This window comes from Pelophylax lessonae (assembly GCF_965119305.1).
Source record: "Pelophylax lessonae genome assembly, chromosome: 6".
Classification (NCBI taxonomy): domain Eukaryota; kingdom Metazoa; phylum Chordata; class Amphibia; order Anura; family Ranidae; genus Pelophylax; species Pelophylax lessonae.
The window spans coordinates 116046998-116071034 of NC_138773.1; the positions used below are offsets into that span (position 1 = coordinate 116046998).

General features: G+C 46.7%; 1 protein-coding gene across 1 annotated transcript; it reads left to right on the forward strand.

Annotated features, from left to right (window-relative positions):
* The first annotated feature begins 208 nt into the window (after window positions 1–208).
* On the forward strand, window positions 209–24037 carry COQ7 (coenzyme Q7, hydroxylase). The gene is made up of 6 exons (XM_082262091.1): window positions 209–365; window positions 6901–7100; window positions 17689–17803; window positions 17891–18030; window positions 20921–20989; window positions 23798–24037. The coding sequence occupies exons 1-6, from the start codon at window positions 305–307 to the stop codon at window positions 23873–23875; spliced, it is 663 nt and encodes a 220-aa protein (XP_082118217.1). The 5' UTR covers window positions 209–304; the 3' UTR covers window positions 23876–24037.

Here is a 24037-nt window from a genome sequence, read left to right on the forward strand (position 1 = left end):
TCTTGTTACCAGTCATATCACATATAGAAAGCCTCACTGATATTACACGTCACAATGACAGAAATATAACCATAGTCTCTAGTACAGATTCCCTGAGCTAATAGGCTTTATTAATGCTTTGGTCAGAGGACTACAACAAAATGGCTCCTGTATTGCAGACATGCTTAGTATCACGTTGTCTCTGGAATGGGCAGTGCAGAGTCAGTGGTTTCCTGGTAGCAGGCTCATGGTGAATGATGTCAGAGGAAGGCGACAAGCAATGTTGTTGTGACAGGTATTGGCAGAGAGAAGGTCGTTCTCCGGGATGGATAGAGGTGCAGGGATCCGAATCAGACAGCTGTGCTCCGGCCTCCAGAGGAGAACAGGTACAGATCACAGTGTCATGTATGATTGTCATCTCCAGGTACAGATCACAGTGTCATGTATGATTGTCCTCTCCAGAGGAGAACAGGTACAGATCATAGTGTGATGTATGATTGTCCTCTCCAGGTACAGGTCACAGTGTGATGTATGATTGCCCTCTCCAGGTACAGGTCATAGTGTGATGTATGATTGTCCTCTCCAGGTACAGGTCACAGTGTGATGTATGATTGCCCTCTCCAGGTACAGGTCATAGTGTGATGTATGATTGTCCTCTCCAGAGGAGAACAGGTACAGATCATAGTGTGATGTATGATTGTCCTCTCCAGAGGAGAACAGGTAGAGGTCATAGTGTGATGTATGATTGTCCTCTCCAGGTACAGATCATAGTGTCATGTATGATTGTCCTCTCCAGGTACAGATCATAGTGTGATGTATGATTGTCCTCTCCAGGTACAGCTCATAGTGTGATGTATGATTGTCCTCTCCAGGTACAGATCATAGTGTGATGTATGATTGTCCTCTCCAGGTACAGGTCACAGTGTAATGTATGATTGTCCTCTCCAGGTACAGATCACAGTGTGTACCTGGAGAGGACAATCATACATCACACTATGATCTGTACCTGGAGAGGACAATCATACATCACACTATGACCTGTACCTGTTCTCCTCTGGAGATGACAATCATACATCACACTGTGACCTGTACCTGGAGAGGACAATCATACATCACACTATGATCTGTACCTGGAGAGGACAATCATACATCACACTGTGATCTGTACCTGGAGAGGACAATCATACATCAGATCACAGTGTGATGTATGATTGTCCTCTCCAGGTACAGATCACAGTGTGATGTATGATTGTCCTCTCCAGGTACAGGTCACAGTGTGATGTATGATTGTCCTCTCCAGAGGAGAACAGGTACAGGTCACAGTGTGATGTATGATGAAACTAAATTACACTGTTGTGTAACGATCAGGAAGTACTTCGTTAAACCATTTATACTTACAAACAATAAAAAGCTATGTTGCAATGACTGTACACATCAGAATGCACAGTGCAGCACAGGGTATATCTGGACTGTGTAGAAGTGATCAGGGGTTTTCACAGCCATGCAATTCATTTCTACAGGAAAGTGCACAGGCCGCTAATAAAGCCATAGTTTTAGCTTTAAAAAAAAAAAAAAAAATACAATATGATTTTGCATCAAAGCCTTTAAAGCAGTGGTGGCCAATATTCTTGATAGTATCAGAGACATCACACAAAGATATAGTCAAAGACTGTGAACATGATAGAAGGAACAATTGGCAACTGGGGACACATTTGGTGACTGCGTACATGACAGAAGAGACGTCGGCAACTGCGTTACGCGATGGAAGAGATGGTAGGCAACTGCGTACGTGACAGAAGAGACATCAGCGACTGCGTACGTGACAGAAAAGACGGTGGGCGACTGCGTACGTGACGGAAGAAAAGGTGGGCAACTGCCTACGTGACGGAAGAGACGGTGGGTGTCTGCATACGTGACAGAAGAGACGGTGGGCGTCTGCATACGTGACAGAAGAGACGGTGGGCGTCTGCATACGTGACAGAAGAGACGGTGGGCAACTGCATACGTGACGGAAGAGACAGTGGGCATCTACATATGTGACAGAAAAGACGGTGAGCAACTGCGTACGTGATAGAAGAGACGGTTGGCAACTGCGTACGTGAGGGAAGAGACGGTGGGCATTTACATAGGTGGCGGAAGAGACGGTGGGCATCTGCGTACGTGACGGAAGAGACGAGGGCGTCTACATACGTGAAGGAAGACACGGTGGGCGTCTACATACGTGAAGGAAGAGACGGTGGGCGTCTGCCTACATGAAAGAAGAGACAGTGGGTGACTGCGTACGTGGTAGAAGAGGCATTGGCAACTGCGTACGTGACAGAAGAGACGGTTGGCATCTGTGTACGTGACAGAAGAGAAGGTGGGTGTCTGCGTACGTGACAGAAGAGACGGTTGGCATCTGCATACATGACAAAAGAGAAGGGGGGGGGGGGTCTGCATACATGTCAGAAAAGACCGGGGTGACTGCGTACGTGACAGAAAAGACGGTGGGCAACTGCGTACGTGACAGAAGAGACGGTGGGCGACTGCATACGTGACAGAAGAGACGGTTGGCATCTGTGTATGTGACAGAAGAGACGGCGACTGCGTATGTGACAGAAAAGACGGTGGGTGACTGCGTACGTGACAGAAAAGACGGTGGGTGACTGCATACGTGACAGAAAAGACGGTGGGTGACTGCGTACGTGACAGAAGAGACGGTTGGCGACTGCGTACGTGACAGAAAAGACGGTGGGCGACTGCATACGTGATAGGAGAGACGGTCAGAGAGTACGGACGTGATAGGAGAGACGGTCAGAGAGTACGGACTTGATAGGAGAGACGGTCAGAGAGGCAGGAGACTTTCAGAGAATGTGAACATGCTAAAGGAGTTGTTGGAGACTAGGAACATACTTTAGGTGACAGTCATACCACTGAACACATATTACATGAGACTGCTAGAAACTAGGGATAGACCGATATGGTTTTTTCAGGGCCGATACCTATATTTTGGATACAACGTATCGGTATCGGCCCATATTTTGTACATTTAAAGTTTTGAAAAATAAAGACAATTTTTGACACAAATCTAGTACTGAACATGTTAATTTTTGTTTAATGCTTAATGGCTGGTTTGCTGGCACCCTGTAGTGGGTGGCTGGCTGGCTGGCACCCTGTGGTGGGTGGCTGGCTTGCTGTCACCCTGTGGTGGGTGGGTGGCTGGCACCCTGTGGTGGATGGCTGGCTGGCTGGCACATTGGGGTGGGTGGCTTGCTGTCTGGCACCCTGTGGTGGGTGGCTGGCTGTCTGGCGCCCTGTGGTGGATGGCTGGCTGGCTGGCACATTGGGGTGGGTGGCTTGCTGTCTGGCACCCTGTGGTGGGTGGCTGGCTGTCTGGCGCCCTGTGGTGGGTGGCTGGCTGGCACAGGGGCTGTGGGTGAGTGGCTGGCTGGTACAGGGGCTGTGGGTGGCTGGCTGGTACAGGGGCTGTGTTTGGCCTTGCCAATAATCGGTCTATCCCTACTAGAAACCACTGCTATAACAGGGCAATAGGGAAACACAGCTTAGTGTCTGTAGGAGGCTGGAAGACCGCCCAAAATGTGCCAAAGGGCTGCATGCTTTGCATGAGCAATGTAAAGCATTGCGACTGCAATCAGCGGCTCAATCACATGCAATCTGCATAAGAAGCCTGAAGAATAGCGATGGGCTTGGGTGTGTTCGGATTGATCGCACCAGGAAGCCGTCACTGCACACCGCCAATCATAGGCAGCGTGTGTATGTGCAACTGCCAGTCAGGAAATGCCTCACTGCCTATGATTGGTGGTGTAGTGACGGCTTCCTGGTGGGATTGTTCCGAACACACCCGAGCCCATTACTACTGAAGAACACGTTTGGAGCAGGTTTATGGCTGTGATTGCAGATGTGGGCTTGTTTAAAGCTGAATTTTAGGTATAGTTTTTATTTTTTTTTGCATACTTGCATTGGGCCATTTTGCGGCTTGCGGGGTGGGGGGGGGGGTGGGGGGGGGGTAGGAAGGTAGGAGGAGCCAGGCATTCTGGCAGGGGACCCCAGAAGAGAAGGATCGGAGCTGCTCTGGGCAAAACCATTGTACAGAGCTGGTAAGTATGACATGTTTGTTAATTTAAAAGAAAAATCCTTTACAATCACTTTGGTTGCGCACAGTATATTTACTGCGGCAGTCAGCCCTGGCCAGTCGATCGCTGGTCACTCGCCGATCGTCGGTACAGCGGGAGAAAGGCAGAGCAGCTTATGTAAACAAGCCGCCTGTCATTCTCCCCTGTGTAAAAATGGAGATCAGACGGTTCTACTGTGTAGAACCGTTGATCTTTGTTTTTACACCAATAGCATTGTCCCACTACAGTTAGAATCACGCCCCTAGGACACACTTAACCCCTCCCTGTCCAATACAGTTAACCCCTTCCCTGCCAGTGTCATTTTTGCAGTAACAGTGCATATATATATATATAGCACTGATTACTGCAGTAATGTCACTGGTACCCCCAAAAGTGTCAAAAATGTCAGTCAAGGGTCCAATCTGTCCGCCGCAATGTCGCAGTACCGCAAAAAAAATCGCAGATCACCGCCATTACTCGTTAAAAAAAACCCACCAAAAATGACAAAAATCTTTCCCTTTGTTAGTAAACGCAATAACTTTTGCGCAAACCAATCAAAATACGCTTTTTGCGATTTTTTTTTTTTTTACCAAACATAGGTAGCATAAAACAATTTGGCCGAAAATGTTAAAAAATTTTGATTTTTACATTTTTTTGGGGGGGAATTTCATATAAAAAAAAAGTGAAAAATATTGTTATTTTTGCAAAAATTACGCTCTTTTTTTGTTTATAGTGCATGATCAAAAAATCGCACAGGTGATCAAATACCACCAAAAGAAAGCTTTGTTTGTGGGAAAAAAAAGGACGTGAAATTCGTTTAGGTACAGCGTCGCACGACCGCGCAATTGTCCGTTAAAGTCACGCAGTAAAAAATCACAAAAAACCCCCTGGTCAGGAAGGGGGTAAAATCTTCCGGGGCTTAAGTGGTTAAATACTCCCAACAGCGAGTTTCTGAAGCTCCGTAAGAAAGTCAGAATCAAGCAACGAGAGATGGACTGCATAATAATAGCTGCTGTGCTGTGCCAAAAACCTAAAGTGGTATTAAACCCAAAGGCAAATATTTTTTTAATTGCAGCTTAGCAATTCTTAGATGTGATGGCTGCATTTGTTTCCCTTTTTAGGCTTTCTTTCTTTTATTTTTATCTGGTGATCCTGACAATAAAGCTGGATATGCACAGTCCGTTTGTACCGCTGACTGCTAAACAAAAGCATAAACCAGCGTTCGATCAGCGATTTCAGCCAATGGCTGCAGCACTAATCCGTGTATTTTGACAGGGGGGGTGGGAATTCCCCCACTCGATAGCTGAGAATTTGATAGCTCAGGGGATGAGATCCGTGCATCACGCATAGTCTATGTTGATGCGGGGGTCTGTCCTTTTTTTATTTTTCTTCATTCAAACCCATTGGTTGAACTAAATAAAACTGAAGTGCCAGTTTTCAACACACCAAGCCTTCCTGCAGATGTAGCATTTAGGGGTTGAGACAAACCATTTAACACCATTAGGGTGCTAAAAAAATAAGAAACATGTTATACTTACCTGCTCTGTGCAATGGTATTTATGCGTACTACAATTCCCATAGTTCTCAGAGCTTTGCAAGGCACTGCGCATGCGTTGAAATAACACTAATTCTGTCTCCTCCTGCATTACTCCTCCTAGAACAAGCTAAGATGTGAGTTCTACTAACTACACATCCCATGAGGCATTGTAAAAGTCTGACATTCACAGACATGACAAAGCATGATGGGAATTGTAGTTCCTGAACAACTGGAGGGCCATAGTTTGAAGACCCCTGTACTACACTGCTCCTCCTAGTGCAGGGATCCTCAAATTACGGCCCTCCAGCTGTTGTGGAACTACACATCCCATAAGGCATTGTAAAGCTCTGACATTCACAGACATGACAAAGCATGATGGGAATTGTAGTGGATTTTATGTGTTGGCGCTGAATCTGTCTACATGTAGTTGTGTAGTCCATCTTGGGGGTGAGCAGCAAAGGGTGTTCACGCACACAAGGGGGGCATAGAGAACGAACACAGCCACCCTAGAACAGGAAGTCTTAAGTCCTTTACACACTAGAGAAAAATGGACGAACGATCGGCCGGTTTTCCTTGATGTTTCACAGCAAATCAGAACCGAAGATAGAAATAATGTATGGAAATTCTCATACGACAAAGACTTTTTTTTTTTTTTTAATTTGTTTTTTCTGATCATGCACAGCCTTTCGTATCTGATATTTGTTGTATAAAAACGGTACACATTAAACGGAAATCGTTTGTTCTGTTCCTATATGAGAAAAATGTTGGAAATTTTCGTTCAGAAGGTTGGAATTGGCTGTTGAAAGTTTTTTGTACACACTATCAGAAAATCGTACGATCGTTCCTTGGACATAAATGTTCACCCAGTTTTCTTATGGTGTGTACAAGCCTTTAGGATAGCAGAAAAAAGTTTGAAACTTGAAAAATGAAACAAATTTGTCAGTTTAATTGGACACCCCACCCACTTACTTTCATCATGCTGCCCCCCGGATTCATCTTACATAGCATGCATTTAAAAAAACACACACAGATAAAAAAAATTCTGCACAAAAAAAGTTGTCTCCCAAGCAGTGTGTGACATGACCATGAAGGTTGGATATGTAGCCTGTAGCTAGTACATAGAAGCTGTATTATAGTTATAATTATAGTTGGAGTGATGTTACATGTCTGGCACCATTACCTGTCTGTCTCATACCTGAACTATGCAAAATTAAAAAACAAAATACAATCCTAATGGTATTATTCCGTTTTCTACTGTACTTTAAATCCAAGGTGTAAAGCAACAATGCTGCTTATCGGTGCGTGTGGTGCCAGCCAGACAGTGCAGCTCAGTAGGCTACTCAGATGATGGAGATAGAGCATTACTGGATCGCATAATAAGAGTAGATCACGCTGGGGAATATGGAGCGAATCGCATCTACGCTGGGCAAATGGCCGTATTGGGCAGATCATCCGTAGGACCCATCATTCAGGTTAGTGGGTGTACAAGGTATCATTTGCAGGCTACGTCTTATATGTGTGCAATAGCACTGGACCAATAGAAGCAAAGGTTTGGTTCTGATGGATATACAGTGAAGTGAGCTTTCCTTCAAAGGAGCGGATACGTAATGAGGATGCAGTGTAGGTGAACCTTGTTCTGGTCCTAGGCTGCTAACTCTGATCGCAACAGAAAGAGCACTCAGCAGATGGTGAAGGAGCTATTCACTCGTAGTGACAATCTTCATCAAGCCCTAACATAGGTCTCCTATTGAATCTCATTGTGATCCTAATAACATTCACTGCTTCAGCCCTGAGTAAGGAGGCCTTTACCCCCGAAACATGTTGGCTCCCGAAACATGTCGCCTCCACAATTAGAAAAAAAAAATCTAATTTCTCTTACGTCCTCCGACAGTCGCCGCCTCTTCATATTCGTCACATATGGGGTATTAGACTTTGCTCCGAAGGAGTAGCTAGGCAACAGAATATGTTAACAATAAAGCTTTAACATATCCCACCCTCAAGGGGTGGTCCCCTCAGTCAATACCCTCCTACTTCCTGCAACCATATCTCAGTTTTAATGTCTAGCTTGTCAGGAGTGGCTGGCTCTCTCTGTGCTGGGACTTTTTGTCCCAGACTCTTTCTTCTTTTTAATATTTTGTTTGAGTTTTCTCTCTACCTTTACTTAGCTGTTATTTTTGTCAGCATTAGTTAGTTCTTCGGACGAAGAGGACCATGCGGACTGGGTCTCGGGCTGATCCCCCTGATCGCAGGTCGTGGGTCAGTGGCTTCCCAGTCTGCCATCGAGCGTTCAGCCAGGTAACGCTCCTGGCACAGTGAACGACCCATCCCTGTTCGGTGCAGGGATGATTGGTGCGGTGGCTACCTCACCGGACGCTGTGCGGTTTCTTAACCGCCATTGTGTGCGTCTTGAATTGCGACTCTCCCTGCCTCATGTGCAGCGGCTTGTTCGCCTGTGCGGGTTCCCCACGCCATGTGAGGTAAGTGTATCTATGTGGGGACCTGTCTGTCTGGGGGGGTACTCAGTCTGGGACTGTGTAACCTGCCTTTATTCACACTGCTTGTCTCCCTATCTCTCGGCTGCATGCTGTGGGCTGCAAGGGGGGGGGGGAGCTGTGTGACACTGTGTGTGTCAGGCTGGGCAGTGTGGGAAGCTGTGTGCTGTGGGGCATGTTTTTAATGGCATGTTGGGGCATATACAGCGATCGCTGCGGCGATCTAACATGTATCCATATAATGGGATAAAATTGTGTGTGTTTTTATGCACTTTGGAGCGGCGATTTCGGCGCCAAACGACGCCATTTTACCGGCGCCCGCTCCGGCCGCATGGTTTACATGCACGGCGGCCATTTTCTTGTAGCCTCCATAGGCTTACATAGAGCGCCCTGGCAGCATCACTTCCTCTTTCCTGGAACACCGATCGAGGCAGCAGCAGCAGCGGGGTCTCCTCAGGTTTTATCCTTCTATTCCTGTTTTCCATTGCCTGTATTCAGTCTGTATATTCCCTGTGGGGGTCTCATTGTGCCTGAGTGTGGTGCGGTGGGCTGCGCTTGCCGCGCTTGCTGAAAGGGGGCAGTTAACCCTTGGTTGTCTGGCATACAGGGGCAATGGATTCTCAGGAGGGCAAGTTTCCCACAGTATTGGTGGAAAGCCAGGGGACCGCTGTTTCCCCCCCAGGGGGGGATTTAGCCACTATTGTGGCTGGCCTTGCTGCCCAGGTGCAAATGCTGGTGGCTGCTCAATCTACTAAACGGCCCAGAGTTGCTCTGTCCTCTGATTCTGAGGGTGAAGGTGATGGGGCTGTTCTGGCAGGGACCCCCTTATCGGGGTCCCGCTCCTCTCTTGATCTAGTGGGGTCTGAGGTGGAGGCTGAAGTTGAGGGGGTCGATAATTCTCCCCCTGGCTCGCCTGAAGAGCTTGCAATCATGGATGAGTTGATTGCTTCCATTAAGCAAACGCTGCGTTTGCAGGACGAAGTGTGTCCCCCCGCTGCCTTGGCGGCTTATGGGACGCAGAGAAAACGCAGGACGCCACAGGTTTTTCCCTGCAATGCTGATTTTCAGCGCGCTGTTAAGGATCAATGGCGCGATCTGCGCAAACCTTTTGCGGTACCAAGTAAATTCAAGCTGCGTTATCCTTTCTCGCCTGCCACTGATGAACGGTGGTGTGTGCCTCCGCCAGTGGATCATGCAATTGCGGTTTTGAACAAAGCCACTGCGATTCCTGCAGAGGGTTCCCCTGTTTTCCGTGATGCCACGGATAGGAGACTGGAGTCTCTTGCCCGTCATACTTATTCTGTTACGGGGTTCTATGCTTAAGGCTCTGTTTGCTTCTCTCATGGCGGCCCAGGCGATCGCAAGTTGGACGCAGATGCTTAGGCGCGTCCTAGTGGCCGATTCGGCCTCGGCGGCGACCCTGGATATGGTGGATCAGATCCACCAGGGTGTCATGTATCTGTGTGATGCGGACCTGGACCTGATTCCGTTGGCTGCACGTGTGCACAGCGTGGCGGTGTTGTCTCGCCGCCTGGTTTGGTTGAAATGTTGGTCGGTGGACCAATCTTCACGTAAAACCTTAGCCAATCTGCCTTATGATGGGTCTCGCCTTTTTGGGGAGTCCCTGGATGTATTGATTAAGGGGATCACCGGGGGTAAGAGCACTCTCTTGCCCCATTTCCCCAAGGCTAAGGGGGCTTCTGGGAAGAAGCATGCGAATTTTCGGCCCCCTCAGGGGTCCTTTCGTGCCTTTCGGCCGCACTACAAGGGCAAACCGTTCAAAGGCCAAGGCTCTCAGAAGAAGCCCTGGTCTGGGAAACAGAAGTCCGGCCAATCCGGACCTGCGGCCCATAACAGTTCGGCCTGAAGGGGCGCCCTCACCCAGTTTTGGGGTGGGGGGACGCTTGCTCGGTTTTCTTCAGCCCTGGTTGGCCCGTGTGCGGGACAGATGGGTTCTGGAAATCGTTCGATCTGGTTACAAGATCGAGTTTCTCTCTCGGCCGGAGAGCAGATTTTTTCCCTCAAATCTACAACTGTCTCCAGAGCGCCTGCGGGATCTGCACCTGGCGGTGCGGGACCTGAGGGCTCAGGGTGTGGTGGTTCCGGTGTCTCGTCGGGACAGATTTCGGGGGTTTTATTCCAATCTGTTCACCGTGCCCAGGAAGGAGGGCAAGGTTCGTCCGATTCTGGACTTGAAGGCTCTGAACCGCTCTGTGCGGGTTCGCAAGTTCCGCATGGAATCCCTGCGCTCGGTGGTGGCTGCCCTGGTTCCGGGGGAATTCATGGCCTCCATCGATTTGAAGGATGCGTACCTTCACATCCCCATATTCGAGGGGCATCAGAGATACCTTCGATTTGCCATTGCGGAGGATCACTACCAGTTCGTGGCGTTGCCCTTTGGGCTCGCCTCGGCTCCGCGGGTCTTCACCAAGGTGCTTGCACCGGTTCTGGCATTATTGAGGGCCCAGGGCATTTCTGTCCTGGGGTATCTGGACGACATTCTGATTCGGTCTGCGACCAGTCAGGGTCTGGAGAAGGAACTGTCTGTCACAATGCAAACTCGGCAGGAGTTCGGTTGGACGATAAATGTTCCAAAGTCGACACTGAGTCCGTCGGTTCGTCTTCCCTATCTGGGAATGATACTGGACTCGGTGCAGGCGAAGGTCTTCCTGCCGGAAGACAAACTCAGGACTCTTCAGGAGGAAGTCAGGTCCCTCAGGGACGTTCCACACTCGTCTCTGCGGACGTGTATGAGATGTCTGGGATTGATGGTCTCGGCCTTCGAGGCGATTCCTTTCGCTCAGTTTCACACGCGGGGTCTCCAGGCGGAGATCCTGTCCAAGTGGGACGGGCGACCTCAATCTCTGGATCTTCAGATCTCGTTGAGTCATCGCACCAGGGAAAACCTTCTGTGGTGGCTACAGTCCCCGTTGGTGTCCGGGGGCAAGTCGTTTCGTCCGATCTCGTGGACGATAATCACTACGGATGCCAGCCTGTCGGGCTGGGGTGGTGTTTTGGGCGTTCTGTCCGCCCAGGGGACCTGGTCGGAGGGGGAGTCTTCCCTCCCGATCAACATTCTGGAATTACGTGCAATAAGGCTCTGTCTTCATCGCTGGACGGACCGGCTGCAGGGCTGCCCGGTTCGGGTGCAGACGGACAATGCCACGGCGGTGGCCTACATCAACCACCAAGGGGGCACCAGGAGTGCCCGAGCGGCTCGAGAAGTGGCCGACATTCTGTCTTGGGCCGAGACTCATGTCCCGGCGATAACGGCGGTTCACATTCCGGGAGTGGAGAACTGGCAGGCGGACTATCTGAGTCGCCAGACCCTGGATCAGGGGGAATGGTCTCTCCATCCGGCTGTCTTCCAGATGTTGTGCGCGAAGTGGGGTCTTCCAGATGTGGACCTGTTCGCGTCTCGCCTCAACTACAAGGTGAAGAGGTTCGTGGCAAGGACGCGCGACCCTCGGGCAGACACGTCGGACGCGTTAGTGGCCCCGTGGCATCAGTACAGGCTGATGTACGCTTTTCCACCGATTCAGTTGCTGTCCAGGTTCCTTCACAGGTTACACTCGGAACGCAGCACGGTGATTCTTGTGGCACCGGACTGGCCTCGCCGGTCCTGGTACGCAGACCTCGTGAATCTGGCGGTCGACGCCCCCTGGCGTCTGCCTCTTCGAGACGATCTACTGTCTCAAGGACCGATTTACCATCCTGCTTTACAGTCGCTGGCTTTGACGGCCTGGCTGTTGAGACCGAGGTCCTGAAGGAGGAGGGTCTCTCTCCAGAGGTCGTTCATACCTTGATCAACGCGAGGAAGTCTTCCTCGGGAAAGGTTTATTACCGTACTTGGAAGGCCTATTTTGCCTGGTGTGAGTCCAGGGGGTTTTCACCCCGCACGTACTCGGTTTCCCGTGTGCTGTCTTTCCTTCAGACGGGTGTCGATCAGCGTTTGGCGCTGGCCACGATAAAGGGTCAGGTGTCTGCGCTGGCCGTTCTGTTTCAACGTCCCGTGGCTTCCAACTCCTTGGTTGGCACTTTTATTCAGGGTGTGCGGCATCTGGTTCCTCCTAGGAGGGATCCTTTGCCCCCCTGGGACTTGAATCTAGTTCTATCTGTGTTACAACGTGCTCCTTTTGAACAGATCAGGGAGATCTCGTTGTCTCTGTTGTCCAAAAAGGTCGCCTTTTTGGTGGCGATCACTTCGGCTCGCAGAGTGTCGGAACTGGCGGCTTTGTCCTGCAAGTCTCCGTACCTGGTTGTTCATTTGGATAAGGTGGTCTTGCGACCTAATCCTTCTTTTCTGCCGAAACGAGTTTCGGAATTCCATCTTAACGAGGATATTGTTTTGCCTTCGTTGTGCACGAAGCCTAAACATCCAAAGGAGGTGAGATTGCACTCTCTGGATGTTGTTCGGGCGATTAGGGTTTACCTTAAATCGACTGAGTCTTTTCGTAAGACGGACTCCTTGTTTGTTCTTCCAGAGGGTCCTCGGAAGGGCATGGCGGCTTCGGCCTCTACCATCGCCAAATGGATCAGGCAGACCATTGAACAGGCCTATGCCTTGCAGGGGAAGGTTCCCCCTGTGCCTGTGAAGGCGCACTCTACTAGATCACTGAGTACGTCTTGGGCCTGCCGTCATGGGGCTTCTGTAGCCCAGGTGTGTAAGGCGGCGACTTGGTCGACCGTGCACACTTTCACAAAATTCTACAAAGTAGATGTTCAGGCATCGGCGGATGCTTCCTTTGGCCGCAAGGTTCTTAGTGCGGCTGTTCCCTAGGGTCCCTTGTTGGGGACTCCTGGCTGTTGGGATATCTTTTGTATCCCCTGGTTTTTTTGTCTTTTCCTGGGTTGTTGCTCCTGTTGAGCACTTATTTTTGCTGTTGCCCAGCTGGTTTCCTTCCTTTGGTAAGGTTCCTTTCTTTGATGTGGAGACTGCGTTGCCTTTCGGCGCGGATGCGTTTCCCACCCCTCATGTTTGCACTGCTTTGGGACGTCCCCATATGTGACGAATATGAAGAGGCGGCGACTGTCGGAGGACGTAAGAGAAAACGGAATTTTTGTAAAATCTTACCTGTAAAATTCCTTTCTCTGAGTCCTCCGACAGTCGCCGCCCCCGCCCCTCTTTTGGGGTTTGAATGTATACTCTACTGCTATTCCACTAAAACTGAGATATGGTTGCAGGAAGTAGGAGGGTATTGACTGAGGGGACCACCCCTTGAGGGTGGGATATGTTAAAGCTTTATTGTTAACATATTCTGTTGCCTAGCTACTCCTTCGGAGCAAAGTCTAATACCCCATATGTGACGAATATGAAGAGGCGGCGACTGTCGGAGGACTCAGAGAAAGGAATTTTACAGGTAAGATTTTACAAAAATTCCGTTTTTTTGAAATTGTAATTGTGGAGGCGACATGTTTCGGGGGCCAACATATTTTGGGGGTAAAGGAGTCTCTAAACACCTCTGAGTTATATGAACTTTTGTACTAGACGCTCCTCAAAACCCACCCCAGAGGCTACTTCTTAAGTTGACATGTAGTTACGGGGGCTTTTTATTGAGCTTGTAATTATACTGCAAATTTAGTATACACTGCCATCTAAAATCCAAGTAAAAAGAAATGGCACTATAGTACCTGTCATAAATAAATAAATAATGGAAATGGTTATGATAATTAACAACAGGCTAAAGTTTGAGCTTAATGCGCTTCAACAATGCAAAGTCCTCAAGGCCAACTGAGTCTTGCTTTTTTATTGTTATGCAGTTAGTCTGCTTAAATGCAACACTCTGCATGCAGAATAGTCATTTTTTTCTGGCCATTGTAATGAATGAACGGTCAAGTACTAAACGCTTTTATACACGTTTAAGCACGTTGAGCATTTTTTCTGCCTGAAAGCTCTTCTCCGGGAATGCGATTTTGATGCGTTCAGATTTCTGCCCCTAAGTACCCCTGTCTCTAGACTCCTCTAAAAGCCTATGTGTGCATGGACGTGGGCACATAGACTAACATACAGGGGTATTGGGGGCTGAAAAAATAAAAAAGTCGAACGCCTGTAAAATGGGCATTTGAAAGCGGCAGTGTGCATGAATCCTTACAGTTTCAGGAACTGACACATTAAAAAAATAGGAAAGAATCTTAAATTTTTATAGGTCGACTGCATAGCAATAATAAAAGGCAGGACATTGGTTGGGCTTTAAAGAAAACATTTAATGAGCTTAACCTATAGGCTGACATTGCTGACTTCACCTTCTAAAAATGCTAGTTACCTGGCTGTCTTACTGACTGGTTTGGCTTTCACATGATAACCCGGATCAATGCATCTGCATGCTTGTTCTGGGTTAGTGACTCAGAACTTATTGAAGCCGGGGGGTCAGCGTAACAGCTACCCAATAACGATGGGCTTGGGAATACTCAGACTAGAATCTGAACCCATGTAGGCGAGCCTGCCAGTCAACTGCCTACATAAACACACATACTAGGGGCAATTTGGACAAAACCCAGTTAACCCGTCTTTGGAGCGTGGGAGAAAAACCACTCCAACTCATTGGAAGAATACAAACTTCAATCACATGCTTAGGATTCAAAATAAAAACCCCAGTGTTGCAAGGAAAAAGTGCTAATCACTAAGCCACTGTGCCAACATTTTTAAAGATAATACTCTATATAAAATACCCTCTAGAGCAGAGATCCTCAAACTACAGCCCTCCAGCTGTTGCAGAACTACACATCCCATGAGGTATTGTAAAACTCTGACATTCACAGACATGACAAGGCATGATGGGAATTGTAGTTCCTGAACAGCTGGAGGGCCGTAGTTTGAAGACCCCTGCTCTAGAGCATGGGTGTCCAACCTTTTGGCTTCTCTGGGCCACATTGAGTTTAGAGAAATTTCTCGGGCCGCACATAAAATATATACTATAGTTAAGGTATATAAGTAATAAAATGCCGCCGAGCCCTTCCCGCACTGCCGCGCCCCCCCAGCACTAATTTAACACAACTAGAGGTTGATCCCTTCCGATGCAGCCTCTGCATACAGTTAGTTGGAAGCCACTGTGGCCGTGCCCCCGACCCAACTTCCTTCCTCCCCAGCAAAAAAGAAAAATTGTCAATGTGCAGTGGGCCGCATTGCCTGCGATTCTGGGCCGCATGTGGCCCCCGGGCCGCAGGTTGGACATGCCTGCTCTAGAGTTTATCATGTAAAAAATGTATAGTGGAACAGGACTTTTGAGGCACAACATTTTATAAAATATTTTTTTAAAATTCATACTAGTAAAATCTTGCAAAAAACATCATCATTACATATAACATTTTTTATATTACAAAAATCTATAAATCATTCCTGACAACACAGTGCATCATATCTGGAATTGGTGATCCTTTGCGGCCCGGCACCTTTCCTGGACTCAGTCCACTTCCTCAGGAGCCATTAACACATTTATACACCAGATAATATAAAAAAATAACATCTACAATATCATGCTCCAGGAACCAGACCGGATTAACCCATTTTGTATCTGTGCTCCCCCCCTCCCTTTTTTTTTTTTGTGTGTCTCTCGCTCTTTCTCTTTTCTGGCTTTCCTTGTCCTCTCTCTACGTTTCACCCCTTTGGGTTCTTCCACTTATTTGGTGGTTTTTGTTTTTCTATCTGGCGTTATAACAGTTGGAAAATTGCTCAGGTGAATGTTCATGCCAGGTATCGGCCTACGCATACTCTGTTAGCACGTCCCCTAAGAACTGATGGTTACCTGGTGTCTACTGGCAATCCTCGTAGACGTTCCATTTCGCTATCCACTGCTAGTTTCCTTGTATCCTAATACAATCATTACATAGCTACTGTTTTCTTATCTGTGTTTATGCTTTGTTCCGCCGTGGGACGGTTTTACCTGTACTCTCTCTATTATGTTGCGATAATTCTCTGTTACCTTAATTTATTCTCAATAAAAAATGTTTATGGAAAAAAAATAACATCTATCATTATTACAGTATAGTAAATGACATTGAACATCCCCCTGAACAAATAATTTGTAATATGGGCGGGCCCCCCCCGAGCCCGCCCATTGTGTGACAATAGCGAATTAAAATTCACTATTGTCACACTGATCCTCCTCCTGGACAATCAGGGAGCGGGTTCTCCCGCTTCCTGATTGGCCAAAAGGCAAACCCCATGCCATTGGCCGAGGAGGAGGCGCCGCGGGAGGACTGAGGAGACGCGGGAAGCCGGGGACTGAACTGAAGAGAAGTGAGATAAGTGCACGGACGGGTCTTGTGGGGGGAATGCTGGTGCTCTGCATTGAAAGGTGGCACGCTGGCATCTCTACATTGAAAGGGGGCAATGCTGTGGCACTCTGCATTTATTGGGGGCAATGCTGTGGCACTCTGCATTTATTGGGGGCAATGCTGTGGCACTCTGCATTTATTGGGGGCAATGCTGTGGCACTCTGCATTTATTGGGGGCAATGCTGTGGCACTCTGCATTTATTGGGGGCATTGCTGTGGCACTCTGCATTTATTGGGGGCAATGCTGTGGCACTCTGCATTGATTGGGGGCAATGCTGTGGGCACTCTGCATTGATTGGGGGGCAATGCTGTGGCACTCTGCATTTATTGGGGGCAATACTGTGGCACTCTGCATTTATTGGGGGCAATAATGTGGCACTCTGCATTTATTGGGGGCAATGCTGTGGGCACTCTGCATTGATTAGGGGCAATGCTGTAGGCACTCTGCATTGATGTCCCCCCTCCCCCCCCCAGCGGGCCACAGAAAAATTATCAAACGTTGACCGGTCCGCGGCGATAAAAAGGTTGGGGAGCACTGCTGTAGGATACTTTAAAAAAAAAAAAAAAAAAAACTTTTTTTATTAGTTTGAGTGTTGGTTGTTATGACTGTCTTTTATCGTGAGGGTTCTTGCCTGTAGAATAATTATTTGCATATGCTGTATAAATGTAAATTTAAAATGCCATACTGATGAAAACCAAAATAAAAAGTAAATTTATAAAAAAAAAAAAATCTCCCTGAATATAATAGAAATAAATATAAATGTAAATGGAGAACCCAGAGTGTGCCGATAAGGGAAAAGGGGACCCGGAAGAAGGCCCAAGGTAGGGACCCCCAGCACCTAAACCCCCTAGATAGGGGGGGGTCTAGGAAGTGGGCTAAGTCCAGGAAACACATCGGGCCACAAATGATCACCAGTTCTGGATATGATGCATGGATATGTGTTGTCAAATGATTTTATGATTTTGTATTGGTGTGTTGTAATTTTTTTTATATGTATTGATGATGTTCTTTGCAAGATTTTACTACTATGAATAGAATAAAAATATTTTATAAAATGTTGTACCTCAAAATTCCTGTTCCACTATAAATGTTCCATATGAAGCACTGATAGTAGGAATGTAGCACTCTACCTCTTTTAGTTTATCTTGCACAAGGAAAATATTACTGATGCAGTAATTTGAATTAATTAAATTTTAATATACATTTGAAAGTGTCTAAAATGTATCTGAAATTTATTATCAAAGCTACGCTAGCCACAGTTTACCTCCAGTGTAACCAAGGTATATTTTACAGCATATGTGGAACCAGGAGAAAGATCATTTAAAAAAGTTTGATGAACTAATGATTGCAAACAGGGTCCGGCCTACCATACTGCTGCCGTTCTGGAATGTGGCTGGATTTGTATTAGGTAGGCTACTTCTGCTTTGTGTGTTCATTTCTTATTATATTTTATGAATGCATGAGCTCATGGATTATCACATCTTGTCCCGCTCAGGTGCTGGTACAGCTCTGCTGGGAAAAAATGGCGCAATGGCGTGTACAGTGGCGGTAGAAGAAACAATATCAAACCACTATAACAATCAAATCCGAGCTCTTATGGAAAGAGATCCTGAAAAGCACAAGGAATTACTACAGGTGCTTAAATGGAATTTCCCCATATAACATGTTTTTAAAGGGTACAGAAAAATGAAATTAAGTTTTAAAATGATAATAGATGAATTACACCAAAGATCCATTTGTTATTGCAACCTGCAGTCTTGAAATCAACCTCAGTCTAAACCAGGGATCCCCCAACTACGGCCCTCCAGCTGTTGCTGAACTACACGTCCCATGAGGCATTGTAAAACTCTGACATTCACAGACATGACTAGGCATGATGGGAATTGTAGTTCCTGAACAGTTAGACGGCCATAGTTTGAAGACCCCTGGTCTAAACGATATCATTTACCCATAGCCAAGTAATACCAGTTGTTTGCAGGTGTGCGAGAAAGAACATGAACAGTTTGGGTTTTCTGTTCCCTAACCCCCCAAGTAGGAAGGCAGAAGATTTACTGCTTCGCCTGATCTGCTTTCCAATGTAGGGAAAACATGCTGGCAGGGTGAATGGATACATTGAAAACTTTAATACTGCAGGCCATTAAACCGTTATTTTTTTATTTAGTTGGGATTGGATAAATCTACAGGTCCTATTAAGAAAACCTCTAACAGTGTGTTGCATTAAACTGATAACCGCCTTTAACCACTTGCTGTCCAGAGCAATTATTTTTTTACACCCTGGAGAATAAAATGGTGGCCGTTGGAATTTATGTCGCACAATATTTCTATAGTTGTTTATCAATTGCAAATTTTCAGGTAAAGATACACATAAATGGATTTTAATGCACACAAAACTACAATATAATAAGTACATTTTTTTGCTAAAATATAAAAGACGATGTTGCATCTAGGAAATAGATACCAAACATGTCAAGAAACTAGGGTACCTAAAATGTTTCGTAGGTGACACCTTAAGACCCCATTCACACTACCGCGACTTGGACCGTGACTTGTCAGCCTTGCCGCGGCAGTATGAACGGAGTGTAACGGTCCTATCACACGGGCGGTCCGGTCCGTATGTCCGTTTTTTCATCCCATTTTTTTGCGGATGAAAAACTGACATAATGCATGTCAATGGGATTGCAGATGTCAGCGGATGACCATCCGATTTGCGTCCTTTCCTATCAGTTCCGTTTTTTGGAATGGAAGAGAACCCTATTTTTCTTCCATTTAAAAAAATGTAAAAGACGCAAAAACGGATGTCAGCGGTGTCATCCGCTGACATCCACAATCCCATAGACATACATTATCTCCGTTTATCATCCGCAAACGGATGGGATGATAAACGGACATACGGACCGGATGACACACAAGTGTCATCCGTGTCCGTAAAAAAAAAAAAAAAGTACCGGAGCCGATCAAAAAACTGTCCGCCCCCTGTGAAAGGATCCCTAAAACCCTTAACAGTTTATCACTGAAAAGGTAATCATGAGTGATGGCCCTAGATTTATTGCTCTCACTCTGACAGTCGCAGCGATATGTCACATGTGTGGTGCAATTGCTGTTTTTCTTTTTTTTTCCATTTAACTTTATTGCTATTACAAGGGGGCTAACATGCCCCCTTTGTAATAATTGTGGGCAGGTGACAGTTATTCTTTCTTGATTCAAGCAGCTAATCAAGCACAGGTCCTGTTTGATTAGCTGCTTCCCTGGCTGTGGTAGCCAAGGAATGACAGCTCTGAAGCGAAGTGATGAAATCATCGTTGCTTTTGGCTCTATTAATCACACAGGAGAATGGGCTTCAAGGTACTCAGAGACATAAGAATACAGGATTGTGCATCTGTCTCTGCCTGGAGGTGGTCATGACAGATAAAAGCAGAAGATCCCGGGAACCGGACGTCAGAACAAGACCTGCTGTGTGTAGACAAGTTGCAATCTCAGCCTGGACCCCTGCCAGGCCACGCCTCTAACACGATTCACTCCGCCCACAGAAGCTGAAGATTTTTTTTCTTGTTTTCCTGCTGGTTTTATTGCTATTTGGGACTTCTTTAGAGAGATTTACCCTCACTTTCTGTCCAGCTGACAATGGTTTTACCTAACAGGAAGCAAAAGAAAGCCTGCAACAAGCACTAAGACATAAATAAAAGTCTCTATTAAGTGCCGGTTCACACTTGTTCGATTTTACTGCGAATGCGATGCGTTATGAAAAGTCTAGATTCGCATGTATTCCCAAAATACATTGTATTCACGACGGTCGTTCACATCTATGCGTTGCGATTCAGATGCGAATATAATGGGATGATGAAAAGGGTCTTGTGCGAGTTTACAGCGATGCGTTGCGAATTTTGTCTCCATAGACATCAATGTAAATCGGCCTTGACTCGCATTATCAGTTCAGATATGTGCGAATTCTTATTTTTTGTTTTAGTTTTCCCCTCAGCTCCACCCCTCCTGAGCTTAATTAACATAATCAACGCAACCAATTTTCATTACAATCGCGCTGGTACTATTGAAAAACGCAAGGTAAACTCGCACTGCAAATTCGCATTGCAATCGCATACGTTCGCAATCGCACAAGTGTGAACCGGCACTAAGTGGAAGAATTTTTTATTTTAAGTCTGAGTTGCTGTTGGAGGATTTCCCTCACTTCCTGTCTGGAAAACCCTGTCAGCAGAGCAGGGTGAGGGGTAATCATTGTAACAAAGGCCCTGTCAGGTGTTTACCAACGTCTGGCAGTAAACACCTGGCAGGGCTTCTATACCTTTCCCTACTCTATCCATAACTAAAAAAAACATTTTCCCCTGGAATACACTTGAAGATGAAAATATATACTGTATCTAATGCTGGGTCCGCTGCTCTATTGCATGAAGGATCATGACTGCTCTCGCATGGCTTTGGACATCCAATCTATCTTGAAATGAGTATAGTTTGCTAGAGCATCTGTGGTTGATCTGTACATGTAAAGTGGTCTTTCTTTCTTTTACACCAGACAATAAAGAAGTTTCGGGATGAGGAAATGGAGCATCATGATACCGGACTGGAAAATGACGCAGAACTGGTATGAGTTTACTATGATGGGAGGAAGAGCCGCTTTCACACTTTCAGCAAACCAGTTCCTGTAAAGCTGAACTCCAGAAACTATTTGTATTGCATACTTACATTGATCGAGCTTGGCACAATCTAAGTATGCATATTTCATATCTAAAGGCCACTGGGGAAGCTGCAAATCGCTGTAGTAGTCAGTAGTGTAATAGTCAGTAGTAGTGTATTAGCCAGCCCTACTATAGAAAAGGCTGCAAAATTCTGGGTCCTGCTACGGTTCTGTGCGAGCAACTTCCCCTCTGCACACTTCTTGTGTTCTTGTGCGGATAGGAAGAGAAAACTGAGATTTGCTCCTGATTGCCCTTTTTCTTTTAGCGCTGTCCAGTTACAGGCTGGTGTGGGTCCAAAGTGACATGGGCTCAGAGGAAATGGGTAGTGGCAGAAAGAATTACTGTGGGGGAAATCCCTGTATTAAAGGCGAATATCGCAGCAAAAGCTGGTTTTGTTATTTAAAGGCAGAAGGTGTTTTTTTTTTTTTTTATCTTAATGCATTCTATTTATTAAGATAAAAAGCCTTTTGTGTGCAGCAGCCCCCCTATTACTTACTTGAGCCCCATCTCGATCCAGCAATGTTGCACAAGAGCCTCAGCTGTCCAGGATTATCCCTCCTGATTGGCTGAGACACAGCGCCATTGGCTCTCACTGCTGTCTATGAAAGTCAGTGAGCCAATGAGGAGAGAGAGGGGACAGGGCGGAGCCATGGCTCTTTGTCTGAATGGACACACAGAGCAGTGGCTCGGCTTGGGTGGCCCCATAGTAAGCTGCTTGCTTTGGGGGCACTGGGCAGGAAGGAGGGGCCAGGAGCGCCGGCGAGGGACCCAAGAAAAGGAGGATCTGGGCTGCACAGAGGAGGTAAGTATTTAAACAAAAAAAAAAAAAAAAAAAGCAAGACTTTAATCTCACTTTAATCTTCAAATGGTCTGTTCATCTTTATGTTGTCGTTATTGTCTAGAGTTTTGCTTTAAATGTGTATATTTCAGTTGCAGTTATTAAGGCAGGAGGTTGCAGAGTCCTGTAGACTGGACATTCTTTGAAAAAGTTAAGCAAGCACTCCAGTAAGGCTTCATTCACACAGGCCATGGGGTGTGTATAGTTTGCTCCGCAGCAGCACTCTGCTATGTTTGCATACAAAGTGGCCAATTAGCTGCCCAGCCCAGGTGAGCAGTTGCATGCGATTGACTTGTACAGAGCTGCTGGGGCTTCTGCTGCGCAGCCATGTGAATGTCCCCTTAAAGGATTGACCTATTCAGAAAAAAATGAAAAGGTGAACGAACACCATTCACCCACATCCCCCAGCCGGTCCCTGTTACCTCCAGGGATGCTGATCTCTCAGTGCCAGCACAACCGGTCAAGTGGTCCTGGGATACAAAATTCCTGCTCTCCTTCCTCTTCTCTCTACAGCACTCTGCAGGACAGACCAGATCAATTCTGATTGGTCAATGCCTGCACAGGGAATAACTCTGGCCTGTCCCAGAAGCCCTGCATAGAAAAGACGGAGAAACATGGGGTTTTCATGTCCCCGGACTGTAAGACTGGCTGCATGGGCACTGACAGCTCAGCATCCCTGAAGGTAAGTACACCTGGGACTGGGGTGGGGATGGTGTACTTTGTTCTGAAAAGATGAGCTAACACTTTAATCCATTGTTTACATCAGCTCTGGAAACAAAATAAATTTCCTCTCTAATGTATACCACTGTTTGCTTTTTTGTTCTGTTTTTCTAATTGTGTTAGCTGCTTACAAGAAAATGAACAAAATGTATTTTCTCTATCGTTCATTGATGGACGCTGTCCTCTGATCCATATCAGTAAGGTTATACTGCCCCCTACAGGAGTAGGACACTCTGCCTACCGATATGGATCAGTGGACTGCGTCCGTCAAAGAACTTAAAGCGGAGTTCCAGCCTCACATACTCACCTGTCCAACGGTCCAGCGATGCGGCCGCCCGAAGCCTCGCTCTTCTCCCTCTCTGCTCTGCGGCACCGGCATCACTGGTGTGCGCACCCGGCTGTGACAGTTTGCGGCTTCACAGCCGGGTACGCACTGCGCAGTTGCGCTACACGTTGTGATTGGCTGGCAATCTTCTGGGGACCTCTGACATGTCCCAGAAGATTGCAGGGAGGGAGGGGGAGAGGAGAACCTCCGCTCAGGGCGCCGCTGTCAAAACTAGGTACCCGCCCCCCCCCAAAAAAATGACATGCCAAATGTGGCAAGTCAAGGGGTTAGAACTACCTAAAGCGGAAGTTCCACTTTTGGGTGGAACTCCGCTTTAAGAGAAAAGGATTTTATGGTAAGTCAAAAATCCAGTTTTCTCTATCGTTCATTTACAGACGCAGTCCTCTGATCCATATCAGTAGGCAGTGTCCTACTCCTGTAGGGGGCAGTATAACCTTACTGATATGGATCAGAGGACTGCATCCGTCAATGAACTTAAGAGAAAAGGATTTTACGGTAAGCCAAAAATCCAGTTTTTCTGTTTTATGAGAAAAGCTATCCTATGAAAATAAAAAGTTAAGGGGATTGTGGGCGATCAGACCTGTAAGAGTCCCCCCAGAACTGATAATTAGGCACATTTTATCTTCGGGCACCTGCTATCTGACATGCTTTGATGCCAGATGAACTAAATTTACCTCTACATCTAGAGATCATAGGTCATTGTAAAAATAGCTTGACAATCTTCTGTCTCCAAACTTCAAAGGAATAGATAAAGGACATCAACTGTCAGCCGAAGTGCCTCTGACAATGTAATACTTCTTTTCCCTGCAGGCTCCAGCTTATTCGGTGCTGAAGACTGTTATACAAGCCGGATGCCGAGCAGCTGTCTATTTATCTGAACGTGTCTAGGAAAAGGAGTTTGGTTTTCAGAGAGAATTTAAGCATATTCCTTTCTTCTGCAATGAAGCTGTTTTTACACAATGCGTTATTGTGGTTAGGCAGCTGCCTTATGCTTTAGCAAGCAATGCTTTTTGCTGTTTTATAAGTGGCCACTAGGTGGCGGTAGTTTAA